This window comes from Oncorhynchus keta, chromosome 21, assembly GCF_023373465.1.
Source record: "Oncorhynchus keta strain PuntledgeMale-10-30-2019 chromosome 21, Oket_V2, whole genome shotgun sequence".
Taxonomy (NCBI): domain Eukaryota; kingdom Metazoa; phylum Chordata; class Actinopteri; order Salmoniformes; family Salmonidae; genus Oncorhynchus; species Oncorhynchus keta.
Window position 1 is genome coordinate 54,995,243 of NC_068441.1, and position 23,002 is coordinate 55,018,244.

The following is a 23,002-nucleotide window of genomic DNA, read 5'->3' on the forward strand; positions in this document are numbered from 1 at the left end:
GACGAGGTCCAGACAGACCGGGGAGACGAGGTCCAGACAGACCGGGGAGACGAGGTCCAGACAGACCGGGGAGACGAGGTCCAGACAGACCGGGGAGACGAGGTCCAGACAGACCGGAGAGACGAGGTCCAGACAGACGAGGTCCAGACAGACGAGGTCCAGACAGACCGGAGAGACGAGGTCCAGACAGACCGGGGAGACGAGGTCCAGACAGACCGGGGAGACGAGGTCCAGACAGACGAGGTCCAGACAGACGAGGTCCAGACAGACCGGGGAGACGAGGTCCAGACAGACGAGGTCCAGACAGACGAGGTCCAGACAGACCAGGGAGACGAGGTCCAGACAGACGAGGTCCAGACAGACCGGGGAGACGAGGTCCAGACAGACGAGGTCCAGACAGACGAGGTCCAGACAGACGAGGTCCAGACAGACCGGGGAGACGAGGTCCAGACAGACGAGGTCCAGACAGACAGGGGAGACAGGTCCCAGACGGGAGACGAGGTCCAGACAGACCGGGAGACGAGGTCCCAGACAGACGAGGTCCAGACCGGGGAGACGAGGTCCAGACAGACGAGGTCCAGACAGACCGGGGGAGACGAGGTCCAGACAGACCGGGGAGACGAGGTCCAGACGGGGAGACGAGGTCAAGACAGACCGGGAGACGAGGTCTAGACAGACGGGGAGACGAGGTCCAGACAGACCGGGAGACGAGGTCCAGACAGACCGGGGAGACGAGGTCCAGACAGACCGGGGAGACGAGGTCTAGACAGACCGGGGAGACGAGGTCCAGACAGACCGGGCAGACGAGGTCCAGACAGACGAGGTCCAGACAGACGAGGTCCAGACAGACCGGGGAGACGAGGTCCAGACAGACGAGGTCCAGACAGACGAGGACCAGACAGACGAGGTCCAGACAGACCGGGGAGACGAGGTCCAGACAGACGAGGTCTAGACAGACCGGGGAGACGAGGTCTAGACAGACCGGGGAGACGAGGTCTAGACAGACCGGGGAGACGAGGTCCAGACAGACCGGGGAGACGAGGTCCAGACAGACCGGGGAGACGAGGTCTAGACAGACCGGGGAGACGAGGTCCAGACAGACGAGGTCCAGACAGACCGGGGAGACGAGGTCCAGACAGACCGGGAGACGAGGTCCAGACAGACCGGGAGACGTCCAGACAGACGAGGTCCAGACAGACGAGGTCCAGACAGACCGGGGAGACGAGGTCCAGACAGACCGGGGAGACGAGGTCCAGACAGACAAGGTCCAGACAGACGAGGTCCAGACAGACAAGGTCCAGACAGACGAGGTCCAGACAGACGAGGTCCAGACAGACCGGGGAGACGAGGTCCAGACAGACCGGGGAGACGAGGTCCAGACAGACCGGGGAGACGAGGTCGAGACAGACGAGGTCCAGACAGACCGGGGAGACGAGGTCCAGACAGACGAGGTCCAGACAGACGAGGTCCAGACAGACGAGGTCCAGACAGACGAGGTCCAGACAGACCGGGGAGACGAGGTCCAGACAGACGAGGTCCAGACAGACCGGGGAGACGAGGTCCAGACAGACGAGGTCCAGACAGACCGGGAGACGAGGTCCAGACAGACGAGGTCCAGACAGACCGGGGAGACGAGGTCCAGACAGACGAGGTCCAGACAGACCGGGGAGACGAGGTCCAGACAGACGAGGTCCAGACAGACGAGGTCCAGACAGACAGACACCGGGAGACGAGGTCCAGACAGACCGGGAGACGAGGTCTAGACAGACGGGGAGACGAGGTCTAGACAGACCGGGGAGACGAGGTCTAGACAGACGGGAGACGAGGTCTAGACAGACCGGGAGACGAGGTCCAGACAGACGGGAGACGAGGTCCAGACAGACCGGGGAGACGAGGTCCAGACAGACCGGGGAGAGGAGGACCAGGAAGACGAGGTCCAGACAGACAAGGTCCAGACAGACAGGGGAGACGAGGTCCAGACAGACGAGGTCCAGACAGACCGGGGAGACGAGGTCTAGACAGACCGGGGAGACGAGGTCCAGACGGGAGACGAGGTCCAGACAGACCGGGAGACGAGGTCCAGACAGACGAGGTCTAGACAGACGGGGAGACGAGGTCCAGACAGACCGGGAGACGAGGTCCAGACAGACGAGGTCCAGACAGACCGGGAGACGAGGTCCAGACAGACGAGGGACAGACGAGGTCCAGACAGACGAGGTCCAGACAGACCGGGGAGACGAGGTCTAGACAGACTGGGGGAGACGAGGTCTAGACAGACGGGGGGAGACGAGGTCTAGACAGACCGGGGAGACGGGGTCTAGACAGACCGGGAGACGGGGTCTAGACAGACCGGGAGACGAGGTCTAGACAGACGAGGTCCAGACAGACGAGGACCAGACAGACCGGGGAGACGAGGTCTAGACAGACGAGGTCCAGACAGACCGGGGAGACGAGGTCCAGACAGACGAGGACCAGACAGACGAGGACCAGACAGACGAGGACCAGACAGACGAGGACCAGACAGACCGGGGGAGACGAGGTCTAGACAGACCGGGGAGACGTGGTTATCCTGTATCAGAAAGAGAAAATAAAAATGTCTCTAGACAGACTGCCTTATGTAATATAACTGAACAAGTCTGTCAGCCAGGGAGGGGAAGACTCAACATAATTTCAGTGATTTAACAGAAGAGCCAGAACTGGAAAGACTACCACTGAAACTAGCAGGCAACAGCATGTCTTCATCCATCTGGCCTCTATTAGATATCTCTAGTTGGCTGAACTGGTCTGGACTGAACTGGTCTGGTCTGGTCTGGTCTTGGACTGGTCTGGTCTGGTCTTGAACTGGTCTGGTCTAAACTAGTCTGGTCTGAACTGGTCTGGTCTGATCTGAACTGCTCTGATCCTCTATTAGATATCTCTAGTTGGCTGAACTGGTCTGACTGAACTGGTCTGATCTGAACTGGTCTGGTCTGAACTGGTCTGGTCTGAACTGGTCTGGTCTGAACTGGTCTGGTCTGAACTGGTCTGGTCTTGAACTGGTCTGAACTGGTCTGATCATCTATTAGATATCTCTAGTTGGCTGAACTGGTCTGATCTGGTCTGATCTGAACTGGTGAGGTCATCTTTCACCTGGGGAGCAGACTGGCCTGAACTCAACCAAAAAAAGGCCAACAGAAACGTCTGGAAATCCCATGAAGATGTTACTATGGTCTCATGTCTTCTCGGTCTGTATCTTTGGGTCTCATTCCTGCCATTGCCGTTCTGTACTATGAACTAACGGTTCACAGTAGAAAATGCCCAAAAAGAGCGACAAAGAAATGGGATGGGACTGACTCCATTTCACTGAACTACATTTGCCATGACACAAAATGGCCGACATCCTGACAAGTAACACAACTGACAATCCCCTTGTGTCCCAATCATATGCTTTTAAATCCGTGTGGGGTAGTGCACACGTCAGGGAAAAAAAGGACTGGAGAATTGGGACCAAGGACTCATTAACACTTATGACCTAACGTAATCTCAGTGATTAAATATAAAGTTAGTCTTTCTAATATGTAAAACAACTCAGACAGAAACTAGCACACAGTAGCATTGACTATATCCAGCTGGCCTCTAGATCATTTTCTAAATAAACAGAGATGCATTTTTTTCTTCAAGGTTAAAAAAAACTTCCCCTTCCCCGTCCAGGTATCTTCTCTCCTTTATCCTTGTGTGAGTCCCAAATGGTACACTATTCCCTGTATAGTGCACTACTGTTGACCAGGCCCAGGTTAAACCTAGTGCACTACTGTTGACCAGGCCCAGGTTAAACCTAGTGCACTACTGTTGACCAGGCCCAGGTTAAACCTAGTGCACTACTGTTGACCAGGCCCATGTTAAACCTAGTGCACTACTGCACTACTTGACCAGGCCCAGGTTAAACCTAGTGCACTACTGTTGACCACCAGGCCCATGTTAAACCTAGTGCACTACTGTTAACCAGGCCCATGTTAAACCTAGTGCACTACTGTTGACCAGGCCCATGTTAAACCTAGTGCACTACTGTTGACCAGGCCCAGGTTAAACCTAGTGCACTACTGTTGACCAGGCCCAGGTTAAACCTAGTGCACTACTGTTGACCAGGCCCAGGTTAAACCTAGTGCACTACTGTTGACCAGGCCCAGGTTAAACCTAGTGCACTACTGTTGACCAGGCCCATGTTAAACCTAGTGCACTACTGTTGACCAGGCCCATGTTAAACCTAGTGCACTACTGTTGACCAGGCCCAGGTTAAACCTAGACAGTGTAGATGGAGGGGTTTGGCATGACAGTGGAGATGGAGGGGTTTGGCATGACAGTGTAGATGGAGGGGTTTGGCATGACAGTGTAGATGGAGGGGTTTGGCATGACAGTGTAGATGGAGGGGTTTGGCATGACAGTGTAGATGGAGGGGGGATGACAGGTAGATGGAGGGGGAGGGTTTGGCATGACAGTGTAGATGGAGGGGTTTGGCATGACAGTGTAGATGGAGGGGAGGGGTTTGGCATGACAGTGTAGATGGAGGGGAGGGGTTTGGCATGACAGTGTAGATGGAGGGGTTTGGCATGACAGTGTAGATGGAGGGTTTGGCATGACAGTGTAGACGGAGGGGTTTGGCATGACAGTGGAGATGGAGGGGAGGGGTTTGGCATGACAGTGGAGATGGAGGGGAGGGGTTTGGCATGACAGTGGAGACGGAGGGGTTTGGCATGACAGTGTAGATGGAGGGGTTTGGCATGACAGTGTAGATGGAGGGGTTTGGCATGACAGTGGAGATGGAGGGGTTTGGCATGACAGTGGAGATGGAGGGGTTTGGCATGACAGTGGAGATGGAGGGGTTTGGCATGACAGTGGAGATGGAGGGGAGGGGTGGAGGGGAGGGGCATGACAGTGTAGATGGAGGGTTTGGGCATGACAGTGGAGATGGAGGGTTTGGCATGACAGTGTAGATGGAGGGGTTTGGCATGACAGTGTAGATGGGGGGTTTGGCATGACAGTGTAGATGGGGGTTTGGCATGACAGTGGAGATGGAGGGGTTTGGCATGACAGTGGAGATGGAGGGGGAGGGGTTTGGCATGACAGTGTAGACGGAGGGGTTTGGCATGACAGTGTAGACGGAGGGGTTTGGCATGACAGTGTAGACGGAGGGGTTTGGCATGACAGTGTAGACGGAGGGGTTTGGCATGACAGTGTAGACGGAGGGGTTTGGCATGACAGTGTAGATGGAGGGGTTTGGCATGACGATGGAGGGGTTTGGCATGACGATGGAGGGGTTTGGCATGACAGTGTAGATGGAGGGGTTTGGCATGACAGTGTAGATGGAGGGGTTTGGCATGACAGTGTAGATGGAGGGGTTTGGCATGACAGTGTAGATGGAGGGGTTTGGCATGACAGTGTAGATGGAGGGGTTTGGCATGACAGTGTAGATGGAGGGGTTTGGCATGACAGTGTAGATGGAGGGGTTTGGCATGACAGTGTAGATGGAGGGGTTTGGCATGACAGTGTAGATGGAGGGTTTGGCATGACAGTGGAGATGGAGGGGTTTGGCATGACAGTGTAGATGGGGGGGTTTGGCATGACAGTGTAGATGGGGGTTTGGCATGACAGTGTAGATGGAGGGGTTTGGCATGACAGTGGAGATGGAGGGGAGGGGTTTGGCATGACAGTGTAGATGGAGGGGTTTGGCATGACAGTGTAGATGGAGGGGTTTGGCATGACAGTGGAGATGGAGGGGAGGGGTTTGGCATGACAGTGTAGATGGAGGGGTTTGGCATGACAGTGTAGATGGAGGGGTTTGGCATGACAGTGGAGATGGAGGGGAGGGGTTTGGCATGACAGTGTAGACGGAGGGGTTTGGCATGACAGTGTAGATGGAGGGGTTTGGCATGACAGTGTAGATGGAGGGTTTGGCATGACAGTGTAGATGGAGGGTTTTGGCATGACAGTGTAGATGGAGGGGTTTGGCATGACAGTGTAGATGGAGGGGTTTGGCATGACAGTGTAGATGGAGGGGTTTGGCATGACAGTGTAGATGGAGGGGTTTGGCATGACAGTGTAGATGGAGGGTTTGGCATGACAGTGTAGATGGAGGGGTTTGGCATGACAGTGGAGATGGAGGGTTTGGCATGACAGTGGAGATGGAGGGGTTTGGCATGACAGTGTAGATGGAGGGTTTGGCATGACAGTGTAGATGGGGAGGGGTTTGACATGACAGTGTAGATGGAGGGGAGGGGTTTGGCATGACAGTGTAGATGGAGGGGTTTGGCATGACAATGTAGATGGAGGGGAGGGGTTTGGCATGACAGTGTAGATGGAGGGGAGGGGTTTGGCATGACAGTGTAGATGGAGGGGTTTGGCATGACAGTGTAGATGGAGGGGTTTGGCATGACAGTGTAGATGGAGGGGTTTGGCATGACAGTGTAGATGGAGGGGAGGGGTTTGGCATGACAGTGTAGATGGAGGGGAGGGGTTTGGCATGACAGTGTAGATGGAGGGGTTTGGCATGACAGTGTAGATGGAGGGGTTTGGCATGACAGTGGAGATGGAGGGGAGGAGTTTGGCATGACAGTGGAGACGGAGGGGTTTGGCATGACAGTGTAGATGGAGGGGTTTGGCATGACAGTGTAGATGGGGGTTTGGCATGACAGTGTAGATGGAGGGGAGGGGTTTGGCATGACAGTGTAGATGGAGGGGTGGGGTTTGGCATGACAGTGTAGATGGAGGGGTTTGGCATGACAGTGTAGATGGAGGGGTTTGGCATGACAGTGGAGATGGAGGGGTTTGGCATGACAGTGTAGACGGAGACGGAGGGGTTTGGCATGACAGTGTAGATGGAGGGGGAGGGGTTTGGCATGACAGTGGAGATGGAGGGGAGGGGTTTGGCATGACAGTGTAGATGGAGGGGAGGGGTTTGGCATGACAGTGTAGATGGAGGGGGAGGGGTTTGGCATGACAGTGTAGATGGAGGGGGAGGGGTTTGGCATGACAGTGTAGATGGAGGGGAGGGGTTTGGCATGACAGTGGAGATGGAGGGGTTTGGCATGACAGTGTCGATGGAGGGGTGGGGTTTGGCATGACAGTGGAGATGGAGGGGAGGGGTTTGGCATGACAGTGTAGATGGAGGGGGAGGGGTTTGGCATGACAGTGTAGATGGAGGGGGAGGGGTTTGGCATGACAGTGTAGATGGAGGGGGAGGGGTTTGGCATGACAGTGTAGATGGAGGGGGAGGGGTTTGGCATGACAGTGTAGATGGAGGGGGAGGGGTTTGGCATGACAGTGTAGATGGAGGGGGAGGGGTTTGGCATGACAGTGTAGATGGAGGGGGAGGGGTTTGGCATGACAGTGTAGATGGAGGGGAGGGTTTGGCATGACAGTGCTCGTCTCATATAGGTCGGCTATATGCAGTAGATAGCAGTAGGACCTGACTGTCTCTGCATGGTAATATACAGTAGATAGCAGTAGGACCTGACTGTCTCTGCATGGTAATATACAGTAGATAGCAGGTCTTAGCAGTAGGACCTGACTGTCTCTGCATGGTAATATATAGTAGATAGCAGGTCTTAGCAGTAGGACCTGACTGTCTCTGCATGGTAATATGCAGTAGATAGCAGGTCTTAGCAGTAGGTCCTGACTGTCTCTGCATGGTAATATACAGTAGATAGCAGGTCTTAGCAGTAGGACCTGACTGTCTCTGCATGGTAATATACAGTAGATAGCAGGTCTTAGCAGTAGGACTTGACTGTCTCTGCATGGTAATATACAGTAGATAGCAGGTCTTAGCAGTAGGACCTGACTGTCTCTGCATGGTAATATGCAGTAGATAGCAGGTCTTAGCAGTAGGACCTGACTGTCTCTGCATGGTAATATGCAGTAGATAGCAGGTCTTAGCAGTAGGACCTGACTGTCTGCATGGTAATATACAGTAGATAGCAGGTCTTAGCAGTAGGACCTGACTGTCTCTGCATGGTAATATACAGTAGATAGCAGGTCTTAGCAGTAGGACCTGACTGTCTCTGCATGGTAATATACAGTAGATAGCAGGTCTTAGCAGTAGGACCTGACTGTCTCTGCATGGTAATATGCAGTAGATTGCAGGTCTTAGCAGTAGGACCTGACTGTCTCTGCATGGTAATATATAGTAGATAGCAGGTCTTAGCAGTAGGACTTGACTGTCTCTGCATGGTAATATGCAGTAGATAGCAGGTCTTAGCAGTAGGACCTGACTGTCTCTGCATGGTAATATACAGTAGATAGCAGGTCTTAGCAGTAGGACCTGACTGTCTCTGCATGGTAATATGCAGTAGATAGCAGGTCTTAGCAGTAGGACTTGACTGTCTCTGCATGGTAATATGCAGTAGATAGCAGGTCTTAGCAGTAGGACCTGACTGTCTCTGCATGGTAATATACAGTAGATAGCAGGTCTTAGCAGTAGGACCTGACTGTCTCTGCATGGTAATATGCAGTAGATAGCAGGTCTTAGCAGTAGGACTTGACTGTCTCTGCATGGTAATATGCAGTAGATAGCAGGTCTTAGCAGTAGGACCTGACTGTCTCTGCATGGTAATATGCAGTAGATAGCAGGTCTTAGCAGTAGGACCTGACTGTCTCTGCATGGTAATATGCAGTAGATAGCAGGTCTTAGCAGTAGGACTTGACTGTCTCTGCATGGTAATATACAGTAGATAGCAGGTCTTAGCAGTAGGACCTGACTGTCTCTGCATGGTAATATATAGTAGATAGCAGGTCTTAGCAGTAGGACCTGACTGTCTCTGCATGGTAATATACAGTAGATAGCAGGTCTTAGCAGTAGGACCTGACTGTCTCTGCATGGTAATATACAGTAGATAGCAGGTCTTAGCAGTAGGACCTGACTGTCTCTGCATGGTAATATACAGTAGATAGCAGGTCTTAGCAGTAGGACCTGACTGTCTCTGCATGGTAATATACAGTAGATAGCAGGTCTTAGCAGTAGGACCTGACTGTCTGCATGGTAATATACAGTAGATAGCAGGTCTTAGCAGTAGGACCTGACTGTCTCTGCATGGTAATATACAGTAGATAGCAGGTCTTAGCAGTAGGACCTGACTGTCTCTGCATGGTAATATACAGTAGATAGCAGGTCTTAGCAGTAGGACCTGACTGTCTCTGCATGGTAATATACAGTAGATAGCAGGTCTTAGCAGTAGGACCTGACTGTCTCTGCATGGTAATATACAGTAGATAGCAGGTCTTAGCAGTAGGACCTGACTGTACGGTAGGACAGAAGTAATGAGGATATTAGGTCTTGTAACGGGTCTTTACCAGTAGCATTTGTCATTGTTTGCCAGCAGCTTCTCCACCATGTGTTCGACCCGAATAAACCAGCTGGGAACAGCCTTGTAGATCAGAGGAGTGTCAGATCTGTAGGATACAAACATATATTACACACAACCAATCAAACGTTTGGACACGCCTACTCATTCCAAACATCTATTACACACAACCAATCAAACGTTTGGACACGCCTACTCATTCCAAACATATATTACACACAACCAATCAAACGTTTGGACACGCCTACTCATTCCAAACATATATTACACACAACCAATCAAACGTTTGGACACGCCTACTCATTCCAAACATCTATTACACACAACCAATCAAACGTTTGGACACGCCTACTCATTCCAAACATCTATTACACACAACCAATCAAAAGCTTGGACACGCCTACTCATTCCAAACATATATTACACACAACCAATCAAAAGTTTGGACACGCCTACTCATTCCAAAAATCTATTACACAACCAATCAAACGTTTGGACACGCCTACTCATTCCAAACATCTATTACACACAACCAATCAAACGTTTGGACACGCCTACTCATTCCAAACATCTATTACACACAACCAATCAAAAGTTTGGACACGCCTACTCATTCCAAACATCTATTACACACAACCAATCAAAAGTTTGGACACGCCTACTCATTCCAAACATCTATTACACACAACCAATCAAACGTTTGGACATGCCTACTCATTCCAAACATATATTACACACAACCAATCAAAAGTTTGGACACGCCTACTCATTCCAAACATATATTACACACAACCAATCAAACGTTTGGACACGCCTACTCATTCCAAACATATATTACACACAACCAATCAAACGTTTGGACACGCCTACTCATTCCAAACATATATTACACACAACCAATCAAACGTTTGGACACGCCTACTCATTCCAAACATATATTACACACAACCAATCAAAAGTTTGGACACGCCTACTCATTCCAAACATCTATTACACACAACCAATCAAAAGTTTGGACACGCCTACTCATTCCAAACATATATTACACACAACCAATCAAAAGTTTGGACACGCCTACTCATTCCAAACATATTACACACAACCAATCAAAAGTTTGGACACGCCTACTCATTCCAAACATATATTACACACAACCAATCAAAAGTTTGGACACGCCTACTCATTCCAAACATATATTACACACAACCAATCAAAAGTTTGGACACGCCTACTCATTCCAAACATCTATTACACACAACCAATCAAAAGTTTGGACACACCTACTCATTCCAACCATCTATTACACACAACCAATCAAAAGTTTGGACACGCCTACTCATTCCAAACATATATTACACACAACCAATCAAAAGTTTGGACACGCCTACTCATTCCAAACATATATTACACACAACCAATCAAAAGTTTGGACACGCCTACTCATTCCAAACATATATTACACACAACCAATCAAAAGTTTGGACTCACAACCAATCAAAAGTTTGGACAAGCCTACTCATTCCAAACATATATTACACACAACCAATCAAAAGTTTGGACACACCTACTCATTCCAACCATCTATTACACACAACCAATCAAAAGTTTGGACACACCTACTCATTCCAACCATCTATTACACACAACCAATCAAAAGTTTGGACACACCTACTCATTCCAAACATCTATTACACGCAACCAATCAAAAGTTTGGACACGCCTACTCATTCCAAACATCTATTACACACAACCAATCAAAAGTTTGGACACGCCTACTCATTCCAAACATCTATTACACACAACCAATCAAAAGTTTGGACACGCCTACTCATTCCAAACATATATTACACACAACCAATCAAAAGTTTGGACACACCTACCGTAATTTCTGGACTATTAAGCGCACCTGAATATAAACCGCACCCACTGAATTATAAAAAAATAAATATATTTTGTACATAAATAAGCCGCACAGGTAAGCCACAGGTGCCTACCGGTACATTGAAACAAATGAACTTTACACAGCCTTTAAACTAAACACAGCATGTAACAAAAATAAATAGGCTTTTAAACTAAACACGGCATTATGTGATGGTGCTCAGTTTTTTTGAAAGCGGGAAAAATCCATAAATTAGCCGCGTCATTGGATAAACCGCGAGGTTCAAAGCGTGGGAATAAAGTAGCGGCTTATAGTCCGGAAATTACGGTAGTCATTCCAAGGTTTTTATTTTTCTACATTGTATAATAATAGTGAAGACATCAAGACTATGAAATAACACATATGGAATCATGTCGTAACCTAAAAAAAGAAAGTGTTAAACGAATCAAAATATATTTTCTATTTGAGATTCTTCAAAGTAGCTAAAGTAGTGTCAGAGGAAGAGAGGAGAGGGAGAGGAGGAGAGGAAGAGAGGAAGAGAGGAGAGGGAGCGGAGGAGAGGAGGAGAGGAAGAGAGGAGAGGAGGAGAGGAAGAGAGGAGAGAGGAGGAGAGGAAGAGAGAGGTAGTGGAGGAGAGGAGGAGAGGAAGAGAGAGGTAGTGGAGGAGAGGAAGAGAGAGAGGTAGAGGAGAGGAAGAGAGGAGAGGGAGAGGAGGAGGAGAAAGAGAGGAGAGGGAGAGGAAGAGAGGAGAGGGAGAGGAAGAGAGGAGAGGGAGAGGAAGAGAGGAGAGGGAGAGGGAAGAGGAAGAGAGGAGAGAGGGAGAGGAGGAGAGGGAGAGGGAGAGGAGGAGAGAGGAGAGGAGGAGAGGGAGAGGAGGAGAGGGAGGAGGAGAGGAAGAGGAGGAGAGGGAGAGAGGAGAGGGAGAGGAAGAGAGGAGAGGAGGAGAGGAAGAGAGGAGAGGGAGAGGAGGAGAGGAAGAGAGGAGAGGGAGAGGAGGAGAGGAAGAGGAGAGGGAGAGGAGGAGAGGAAGAGAGGAGAGGGAGAGGAGGAGAGGAAGCGGAGGAGAGGAAGAGATGAGAGGTAGAGGAGGAGAGGAAGAGGAGGAGAGGAAGAGAGAGGTAGTGGAGGAGAGGAAGAGAGAGGTAGAGGAGAGGAAGAGAGGAGAGGGAGAGGAGGAGGAGGAAGAGAGGAGAGGGAGAGGAGGGAGAGGAGAGGGAGAGGAGGAGAGGAAAGAGGAGAGGGAGAGGAGGAGAGGAAGAGAGGAGAGGAGCGGAGGAGAGGAAGAGAGGAGAGGTAGAGGAGGAGAGGAAGAGGGAGGAGAGGGAGAGGAGGAGAGGAAGAGAGAGGTAGTGGAGGAGAGGAAAGAGAGAGAGGTAGAGGAGAGGAAGAGGAGAGGGAGAGGAGGAGGAGAGGGAGAGGAGAGGAAGAGAGGAGAGGGAGAGGAGGAGAGGAAGAGAGGAGAGGAAGAGAGAAGAGGTAGAGGAGAGGGAGAGGAGAGGGAGAGGAGGAGGAGGAAGAGAGGAGAGGAGAGGAAGAGAGGAGAGGGAGAGGAAGAGAGGAGAGAGGAGAGAGAGAGGAAGAGAGGAGAGGGAGAGGAGGAGAGGAAGAGAGAGAGGAAGAGAGGAGAGGAAGAGAGAGGTAGCGGAGGAGAGGAAGAGAGGAGAGGGAGAGGAGGAGAGAAGAGAGGAGAGGGAGAGGAGGAGAGGAAGAGAGGAGAGGAAGAGAGGAGAGGGAGAGGAGGAGGAAGAGGAGGAGGAAGAGGAGGAGAGGAAGAGAGGAGAGCTAGAGGAGGAGAGGAAGAGAGGAGAGCTAGAGGAGGAGAGGAAGAGGAGGAGAGGGAGAGGAGGAGAGGAAGAGGAGGAGAGGGGAGGAGGAGGAGAGGAAAAGAGAGGAAGTGAAGGAGATGAAGAGAGAGAGGTGGAGGAGAGGAAGAGAGGAGGGGGAAGAGAGGAGAGGGAGAGGAGGAGAGGAAGAGAGGAGAGGAAGAGGAGGAGAGGTAGCGGAGGAGAGGAAGAGGAGGAGAGGTAGCGGAGGAGAGGAAGAGGAGGAGAGGTAGCGGAGGAGAGGGAGAGGAGGAGAGGAGCAGGAGGAGAGGGAGAGGAGGAGAGGGAGAGGAGGAGAGGGAGAGGAGGAGAGGGAGAGGAGAGGAGGGAGAGGAGGGAGAGGAGAGGAGAGGGAGAGGAGGAGAGGGAGAGGAGGAGAGGAAGAGAGGAGAGGTAGAGGAGGAGAGGAAGAGGAGAGGGAGAGGAGGAGAGGAAGAGAGAAGAGGGAGAGGAGGAGAGGAAGAGAGAGAGGTAGAGGAGAGGAAGAGAGGAGAGGGAGAGGAGGAGAGGAAGAGAGGAGAGGGAGAGGAGGAGAGGAAGAGAGGAGAGGGAGAGGAGGAGAGGAAGAGAGGAGAGCTAGAGGAGGAGAGGAAGAGGAGTAGAGGGGGAGGAGGAGAGGAAAAGAGAGAGGAAGTGAAGGAGAGGAAGAGAGAGAGGAGAGGAGAGAAGAGAGAGAGGTAGAGGAGAGGAAGAGAGGAGAGGGAGAGGAGGAGGGGAAGAGGAGGAGAGGAAGAGAGGAGATGGAGAGGAGGAGAGGAAGAGAGGAGAGGGAGAGGAGGGAGAGGGAGAGGAGGGAGAGGAGGAGAGGAGAGGAGGAGAGGTAGCTGGAGGAGAGGGAGAGGAGGAGAGGAAGAGAGGAGAGGAAGAGAGGGTAGAGGAGAGGAAGAGAGAGTTAGAGAAGAGTAAGAGAGGAGAGGTAGAGGAGAGAAGAGAGGAGAGGTAGAGGAGAGGAAGAGAGAGAGGTAGAGGAGAGGAAGAGAGGAGAGGTAGAGGAGGAGAGGAAGAGAGAGAGGTAGAGGAAGAGAGGGGAGAGGAGGAGAGGAAGAGAGAGAGGTAGAGGAAGAGAGAGAGGTAGAGGAAGAGAGAGAGGTAGAGGAAGAGAGAGAGGTAGAGAAGAGAGAGAGGTAGAGGAAGAGAGGAGAGAGAGGTAGAGAGGAGAGGAAGAGGGGAGGTAGAGGAAGAGGGGAGAGAGAGAGGTAGAGGAGGAGAGAAGAGAGAGGTAGAGGAAGAGAGGTAGAAGAGAGAGGAAGAGAGAGGTAGAGAGAGGAGGAGAGGAAGAGAGAGGTAGAGGAGGAGAGGAAGAGAGAGGTAGAGGAGGAGAGGAAGAGAGAGAGGTAGAGGAGGAGAGGAAGAGAGAGGTAGTGGAGAGGAAGAGAGAGGTAGAGGAGGAGAGGAAGAGAGAGGTAGAGGAGGAGAGGAAGAGAGAGGTAGTGGAGAGGAAGAGAGGAGAGGTAGAGGAGGAGAGGAAGGGAGAGAGGTAGAGGAAGAGTAGGGAGAGAAGAGGGAGGGAAGATCTTCTTCGACTCCATCTGGGAGGTCAGTGGAGGAGAGGAAGGAGGAGAGGGAGAGGAGGAGGAGGAAGAGAGGGAGAGGGAGAGGAAGAGAGGAGAGGGAGAGGAAGAGAGGAGAGGGAGAGGAAGAGAGGAGAGGGAGAGGAAGAGAGGAGAGGGGAGAGGAGAGGAAGAGAGGAAGAGAGGAGAGGGAGAGGAGGAGAGGAAGAGAGAGAGGGAGAGGAGGAGAGGTAGCGGGAGGAGAGGGAGAGGAGGAGAGGAAGAGAGGAGAGGGAGAGGAGGAGAGAAGAGAGAGGTAGAGGAAGAGAGGTAGAAGAGAGGAAGAGAGAGGTAGAGGAGGAGAGGAAGAGAGAGAGGTAGAGGAGGAGAGGAAGAGAGAGAGGTAGAGGAGGAGAGGAAGAGAGAGAGGTAGAGGAGGAGAGGAAGAGAGAGAGGTAGAGGAAGAGAAGAGAGAGGTAGAGAGGAAGAGAGGTAGAGGAGAGGAGAGAGGTAAGAGGGAGAAGGTAGAGGAAGAGGGAAGAGAGAGGAGAGGTAGAGGAGGAGAGGAAAGAGAGAGGTAGAGGAGAGAGAGGAGGAGATTAAAGAAGAGAGGGAGAATTGGAGAGGTAGGAGGAGAGGGAGGAGGAGAGGAAGAGAGGAAGAGGAGAGGGAGAGGAGGAGAGAAGAGAGAAGAGGGAGAGGAGGAGAGGAAGAGAGAGAGGTAGAGGAGAGGAAGAGAGAGGAGAGGGAGAGGAGGAGAGGAAGAGAGGAGAGGGAGAGGAGAGGAAGAGAGAGGAGAGGGAGAGGAGGAGAGGAAGAGAGGAGAGGGAGGAGGAGAGAGGAAGAGAGGAGAGAGGAGGAGAAGGAGGAGAGGAAGAGGAGGAGAGGAAGAGAGAGAGCTAGAGGAGGAGAGGAAGAGGGAGGAGAGGAAGAGGAGGAGAGGAAAAGAGAGAGGAAGTGAAGGAGATGAAGAGAGAGGTGGAGGAGAGGAAGAGAGAGAGGTAGAGGAGAGGAAGAGAGGAGAGGGAAGAGGAGAGGAAGAGAGGAGAGGGAGAGGAGGAGAGGAAGAGAGGAGAGGAGAGAGGGAGGAGAGGAAGAGGAGAGGGAGAGGAGGAAGGAGAGGAAGAGAGGAGAGGAAGGAGGAGGGAAGAGAGAGAGGAAGAGGAGGAAGAGGTCGGGAGGAGAGGAAGAGGAGGAGAGGTAGAAGGAGGAGAGGAAGAGGAGGAGAGGTAGCGGAGGAGAGGGAGAGGAGGAGAGGTAGCGGAGGAGAGGGGAGGAGGAGAGGGAGAGGAGGAGAGGGAGAGGAGGAGAGGGAGAGGAGGAGAGGAGAGGAGGAGAGGGAGAGGAGAGAGGGGAGGACCAGGTCGGGAGGAGAGGAAGAGGAGGAGAGGAAGAGAGGGAGGTAGAGGAGGAGAGGAAGAGGAGAGGGAGAGGAGGAGAGGAAGAGAGAAGAGGGAGAGGAGAGAGGAGAGAGAGAGGTAGGAGGAGAGGAAGAGAGGAGAGGGAGAGGAGGAGAGGAAGAGAGAGAGGGAGAGGAGGAGAGGAAGAGAGGAGAGGGAGAGGAGGAGAGGAAGAGAGGAGAGCTAGAGGAGGAGAGGAAGAGGAGTAGGAGGGGAGGAGGAGAGGAAAAGAGAGAGGAAGTGAAGGAGAGGAAGAGAGAGAGGTAGAGGAGGAGAAGAGAGAGAGGTAGAGGAGAGGAGAGAGGAGAGGGAGAGGAGGAGGAGGAAGAGGAGGAGAGAAGAGAGGAGATGGAGAGGAGGAGAGGAAGAGAGGAGAGGGAGAGGGAGGAGAGGGAGAGGAGAGAGGGAGAGGAGGGAAGAGGAGGAGAGGGAGAGGAGAGGAAGAGGAGGAGAGGAAGAGAGGTAGAGGAGAGGAAGAGAGAGTTAGAGAAGAGTAAGAGAGGAGAGGTAGAGGAGAGGAAGAGAGGAGAGGTAGAGGAGAGGAAGAGAGGGAGAGTAGAGGAGAGGAAGAGAGGAGAGGTAGAGGAGGAGAGGAAGAGAGAGAAGAGGGAAGAGAGGGGTAGAGGAGGAGAGGAAGAGAGAGAGGTAGAGGAAGAGAGAGAGGTAGAGGAAGAGAGAGAGGTAGAGGAAGAGAGAGGTAGAGGAAGAGAGAGAGGTAGAGGAAGAGAGGAAGAGAGAGAGGTAGAGGAGGAGAGGAAGAGGGAGGTAGAGGAAGAGGGGAAGAGAGAGAGGTAGAGGAGGAGAGGAAGAGAGAGGTAGAGGAAGAGAGGTAGAAGAGAGGAAGAGAGAGGTAGAGGAGAGGAAGAAGAGAGAGGTAGAGGAGGAGAGGAAAGAGAGGTAGAGGAGGAGAGGAAGAGAGAGGAGAGGAGGAGAGGAAGAGAGAGGGTGGAGAGGAAGAGAGAGGTAGAGGAGGAGAGGAAAGAGAGAGGTAGAGAGGAGAGGAAGAGAGAGGTAGTGGAGAGGAAGAGAGGGAGAGGTAGAGGAGGAGAGGAAGGAGAGAGGTAGAGGAAGAGAGGGGAGAGAAGAGGAGGGAAGATCTTCTCTTCACCCATCTGGGAGGTCAGTGGAGGAGAGGAAGGAGGAGAGGGAGAGGAGGAGGAGGAGGAGGAAGAGAGGAAGAGGAGAGGGGAGGAAGGAGGAGAGGAAGAGAGAAGAGGGAGAGGAAGAGGAGGAAGAGAGAGAGGTAGAAGAGAGGAAGAAGAGAGGGAGAGGAGGAGAGGAAGAGAGGAGAGGGAGAGGAGGAGGGAGAGGAGGGGGGAGAGAGGAAGAGGAGAGGAGAGAGGAGAGGGAGAGGAAGAAGAGAGGTAGGGAGAGGAAGGAGAGGTAGAGGAGAGAGGAAGAGGGGAGAGGAAGAGAAGAGAGAGAGGTAGAAGGAGGAGAGGAAGAGAGAGAAGAGAGGAGAGCAAGAGAGAGAGGTAGAGGAGGGAGGAAGAGAAGTAGGAGAGGAAGAGAGGAAGGTAGGAGGAGAGGAAAAGGTAGAGGAAGAGTAGGAGAGAAAGGGAGGGAGAGGAGGAGAGGAAGTGGAGGAGAGGGAGAGAAGGACAGGAAGAGAAGAGGTAGAGGAGGAGAGGAAGAGGAGGAGAGGGAGAGGAGGAGAGGTAGAGGAGGAGAGGAAGAGAGGAGGGGAGGGAGGAGAGGTAGCGGAGGGAGAGGGAGAGGAGGAGAGGAAGAGAGGGAAGAGGAGAGGAGAGGAGGAGAGGAAGAGAGAAGAGGGAGAGGAGGAGGAGGAAGAGAGAGAGGTAGAGGAGAGGAAGAGAGGAGAGGGAGAGGAGAGAGGAAGAGAGGAGAGGGAGAGGAGGAGAGGAAGAGAGGAGAGGGAGAGGAGGAGAGGAAGAGAGGAGAAGAGAGGAGAGGGAGAGAGGAGAGGAGGAGGGAGAGGAGAGAGGAAGAGGAGGAGAGGAAGAGAGGAGAGCTAGAGGAGGAGAGGGAGAGGAGGAGAGGGAGAGGAGGAGAGGAAAAGAGAGAGGAAGTGAAGGAGATGAAGAGAGAGGTGGGAGGAGAGGAAGAGAGAGAGGTAGAGGAGAGGAAGAGAGGAGAGGGAGAGGAGGAGGAGGAAGAGAGGAGAGGGAGAGGAGGAGGAGGAAGAGAGGAGAGGGAGAGGAGGAGAGGAGAGGGAGAGGAGGAGAGGAAGAGAGGAGAGGGAGAGGGGAGAGGAGGAGAGGAGAGGGAGAGGAGGAGAGGAAGAGGAGGAGAGGAGGAGAGGGAGAGGAGGAGAGGTAGCGGAGGAGGGAGAGGAGGAGAGGAAGAGGAGGAGAGGAAGAGAGGAAGAGAGGTAGAGGAGAGGAAGAGAGAGTTAGAGAAGAGTAAGAGAGGAGAGGTAGAGGACAGGAAGAGAGGAGAGGTAGGAGGAGAGGAAGAGAGAGAGGTAGAGGAAGAGAGGAAGAGAGAGAGGTAGAGGAAGAGAGGGGTAGAGGAGGAGAGGAAGAGAGAGAGGTAGAGGAAGAGAGGAAGAGAGAGGTAGAGGAAGAGAGAGGTAGAGGAGGAGAGGAAGAGGGAGAGGTAGAGGAAGAGAGGAAGAGAGAGAGGTAGAGGAGGAGAGGAAGAGAGAGGTAGAGGAAGAGAGGTAGAAGAGAGGAAGAGAGAGGTAGAGGAGAGGAAGAGAGGAAGAGAGAGGTAGAGGAGGAGAGGAAGAGAGAGGTAGAGGAGGAGAGGAAGAGAGAGAGGTAGAGGAGGAGAGGAAGAGAGAGAGGTAGAGGAGGAGAGGAAGAGAGAGGTAGTGGAGAGGAAGAGAGAGGTAGAGGAGGAGAGGAAGAGAGAGGTAGTGGAGAGGAAGAGAGGAGAGGTAGAGGAGGAGAGGAAGGGAGAGAGGTAGAGGAAGAGTAGGGAGAGAAGAGGGAGGGAAGATCTTCTCTTCGACCCATCTGGGAGGTCAGTGGGAAGGTCATCAGACAGACCTACTAGGAAGTGTTTTCTTGCGAGTTACTAAGGAAGACTGACCTCCAACAGAAAGGGTAGCTATGCTTGAAAGAGCCGCTGTTGACCAGACGACCCCGTTCCTTCAGCCATTTGATGATGTTCTTGTCAGCATCCTACAGGAGAGGGAAAGCCTGTGAGATTGCTGCTCGGCTGAAAACTTCACCCGACTTCCCGGGTTTATCGGAAATTAGAGTTGAAGGATTTCCCCCCCTGCTTACTCCTTCCTGATTCTGGGAATCCTCCAACCACTATTTTTTTTTAAATAGAAAAACCTGGGAATTTGGGAAGTTTCTGTGATTTTGTCAATCTCATACAACAAACAGACTGACAGAGAGGAGACAGACATATCCCAGAATACAGTTCAGTACCAGCTGACAGAGAGATAGGAGAGGAGACAGACATATCCCAGAATACAGTTCAGTACCAGCTGACAGAGAGGAGACAGACATATCCCAGAATACAGTTCAGTACCAGCTGACAGAGAGATAGGAGAGGAGACAGACATATCCCAGAATACAGTTCAGTACCAGCTGACAGAGAGATAGGAGAGGAGACAGACATATCCCAGAATACAGTTCAGTACCAGCTGACAGAGAGATAGGAGAGGAGACAGACATATCCCAGAATACAGTTCAGTATCAGCTGTGTGTGTCCAGTGTGTGTGTGTGTGTGTATGTATGTCCAGTGTGTGTGTGCGTGTGTGTCCAGTGTGTGTGTGCGTGTGTGTCCAGTGTGTGTGTGTGTGTGTGTGTGTCCAGTGTGTGTGTGTGTGTCCAGTGTTTGTGTGTGTGTGTGTGTCCAGTGTTTGTGTGTGTGTGTCCAGTGTGTGTGTGTGTGTGTGTGTGTGTGTGTGTGTGTGTGTGTGTGTGTGTGTGTGTGTGTGTGTGTGTCCAGTGTTTGTGTATGTCCAGTGTGTGTGTGTATCCAGTGTGTGTGTGTGTGTGTGTGTGTGTGTGTGTGTGTGTGTGTGTGTGTGTGTGTGTGTGTGTGTGTGTGTGTGTGTGTGTGTGTGTGTGTGTGTGTCCAGTGTGTGTGTGTGTGTGTCCAGTGTGTACAGTGTATGTGTGTCCAGTGTGTGTGTACAGTGTGTGTGTGTGTACAGTGTGTGTGTGTGTACAGTGTGTGTGTGTACAGTGTGTGTGTCAAGTGTGTGTGTGTGTCCAGTGTGTGTGTATGTGTGTCCAGTGTGTGTGTGTGTGTGTGTGTCCAGTGTGTGTGTGTGTGTGTGTCCAGTGTGTGTGTACAGTGTGTCCAGTGTGTGTGTATGTGTGTCCAGTGTGTGTGTGTGTGTGTGTGTCCAGTGTGTGTGTGTGTGTGTGTGTGTGTCCAGTGTGTGTGTGTGTGTGTGTGTGTCCAGTGTGTGTGTGTGTCCAGTGTGTGTGTGTACAGTGTGTCCAGTGTGTGTGTATGTGTGTCCAGTGTGTGTGTGTGTGTGTGTGTGTGTCCAGTGTGTGTGTGTGTGTGTGTGTGTCCAGTGTGTGTGTGTGTGTGTGTCCAGTGTGTGTGTGTCCAGTGTGTGTGTGTGTGGGTAGTGTGTGTGTGTGTGTGTCCAGTGTGTGTGTCCAGTGTGTGTGTGTATGTGTGTGTCCAGTGTGTCCAGTGTGTGTGTGTGTCCAGTGTGTGTGTCCAGTGTGTGTGTCCAGTGTGTGTGTCCAGTGTGTGTGTGTGTGTGGGTAGTGTGTTTCTTAACCTCCAACATCAACTCTCTAGGTCCTTCAGATGCGTTAACCCCTAAATGACTCCAGGTTAGAGAAGTGGGCCAATCAAAAGAAGGGCTGCCAGTTCAAATCCCAGGTGGTTCATATCTATTCCAGGGCCCTGCTGCCTGCCTGCCTGCCTTGCCGGGCAGATGTGTTAAACCCGGTGCTAACCTCCTCATAAAAGGCACAGCAGGAGCCTCAAGGTTAGAGAAGCAGGCCAGTAGTAAATCGAAGGGTTGCCAGTTCAAATCCCAGACGGTGAGATGACCTATGACATCAAATGGTGTGTGTTCTCTTAAAACTAAATTAGGTCAAACTACCAATTCCAAAAAGTGAGTTTTATTTTATTTTTTTAAACTGAAGGTTAGTTAAAATCCACTTTTAAACTATTTTTGTCGTCATATCAAGGCTACCAACGAACTACAGTACGGCTGAGGGGAGACCGGCACCAGCTGAGATTCCACCAATCAGAGAGGACGGCTGAGGGTGTGATTTCACCAATCAGAGAGGACGGCTGAGGGTGTGATTCCACCAATCAGAGAGGACGGCTGAGGGTGTGATTCCACCAATCAGAGAGGACGGCTGAGGGTGTGATTCCACCAATCAGAGAGTACGGCTGAGGGGAGACCGGCACCAGCTGTGATTCCACCAATCAGAGAGTATGGCACCAGCTGTGATTCCACCAATCAGAGAGTACGGCTGAGGGTGTGATTCCACCAATCAGAGAGGACGGCTGAGGGTGTGATTCCACCAATCAGAGAGTACGGCTGAGGGGAGACCGGCACCAGCTGTGATTCCACCAATCAGAGAGTATGGCACCAGCTGTGATTCCACCAATCAGAGAGTACGGCTGAGGGTGTGATTCCACCAATCAGAGAGTACGGCTGAGGGTGTGATTCCACCAATCAGAGAGTACGGCTGAGGGTGTGATTCCACCAATCAGAGAGGACGGCTGAGGGTGTGATTCCACCAATCAGAGAGGACGGCTGAGGGTGTGATTCCACCAATCAGAGAGGACGGCTGAGGGTGTGATTCCACCAATCAGAGAGTACGGCTGAGGTGTGATTCCACCAATCAGAGAGGACGGCTGAGGGTGTGATTCCACCAATCAGAGAGGACGGCTGAGGGTGTGATTCCACCAATCAGAGAGGACGGCTGAGGGTGTGATTCCACCAATCAGAGAGGACGGCTGAGGGTGTGATTCCACCAATCAGAGAGGACGGCTGAGGGTGTGATTCCACCAATCAGAGAGGACGGCTGAGGGTGTGATTCCACCAATCAGAGAGGACGGCTGAGGGTGTGATTCCACCAATCAGAGAGTACGGCTGAGGGTGTGATTCCACCAATCAGAGAGTACGGCTGAGGGGAGACCGGCACCAGCTGTGATCCCACCAATCAGAGAGTACGGCTGAGGGTGTGATTCCACCAATCAGAGAGTACGGCTGAGGGTGTGATTCCACCAATCAGAGAGGACGGCTGAGGGTGTGATTCCACCAATCAGAGAGGACGGCTGAGGGTGTGATTCTACCAATCAGAGAGGGCGGCTGAGGGTGTGATTCTACCAATCAGAGAGGGCGGCTGAGGGTGTGATTCTACCAATAAGAGAGGGCGGCTGAGGGTGTGATTCTACCAATCAGAGAGGGCGGCTGAGGGTGTGATTCTACCAATCAGAGAGTACGGCTGAGGGTGTGATTCCACCAATCAGAGAGGACGGCTGAGGGTGTGATTCCACCAATCAGAGAGGACGGCTGAGGGTGTGATTCCACCAATCAGAGAGGACGGCTGAGGGTGTGATTCCACCAATCAGAGAGGACGGCTGAGGGTGTGATTCCACCAATCAGAGAGGACGGCTGAGGGTGTGATTCCACCAATCAGAGAGGACGGCTGAGGGTGTGATTCCACCAATCAGAGAGTACGGCTGAGGGGAGACCGGCACCAGCTGTGATTCCGGCAATCAGAGAGTATGGCACCAGCTGTGATTCCACCAATCAGAGAGTACGGCTGAGGGGTGATTCCACCAATCAGAGAGTACGGCTGAGGGGTGATTCCACCAATCAGAGAGTACGGCTGAGGGTGTGATTCCACCAATCAGAGAGTACGGCTGAGGGTGTGATTCCACCAATCAGAGAGTACGGCTGAGGGTGTGATTCCACCAATCAGAGAGTACGGCTGGTGTGATTCCACCAATCAGAGAGGACGGCTGAGGGTGTGATTCCACCAATCAGAGAGGACGGCTGAGGGTGTGATTCCACCAATCAGAGAGGACGGCTGAGGGTGTGATTCCACCAATCAGAGAGGACGGCTGAGGGTGTGATTCCACCAATCAGAGAGGACGGCTGAGGGTGTGATTCCACCAATCAGAGAGGACGGCTGAGGGTGTGATTCCACCAATCAGAGAGGAC

General features: G+C 52.2%; 1 protein-coding gene and 1 long non-coding RNA gene across 2 annotated transcripts in view; one reads left to right on the forward strand and one right to left on the reverse strand.

Annotated features, from left to right (window-relative positions):
• The window catches only part of iars1 (isoleucyl-tRNA synthetase 1), a 133,064-nt gene that overhangs the window by 82,104 nt on the left and 27,958 nt on the right, over positions 1-23,002 (reverse strand). Inside the window, exons 12-13 of the mRNA XM_052474583.1 lie at positions 18,922-19,013; positions 9,322-9,420 (exon numbers count right to left, since the gene is read on the reverse strand). Of these exons, the coding sequence (XP_052330543.1) occupies positions 9,322-9,420; positions 18,922-19,013 (191 nt within the window). The remainder of the gene's footprint in view (positions 1-9,321; positions 9,421-18,921; positions 19,014-23,002) is intronic.
• On the forward strand, positions 6-2,530 carry LOC127910451 (uncharacterized). The gene is made up of 3 exons (XR_008074946.1): positions 6-312; positions 1,437-1,496; positions 2,431-2,530. It is a non-coding gene; the product is annotated as an uncharacterized LOC127910451 (long non-coding RNA).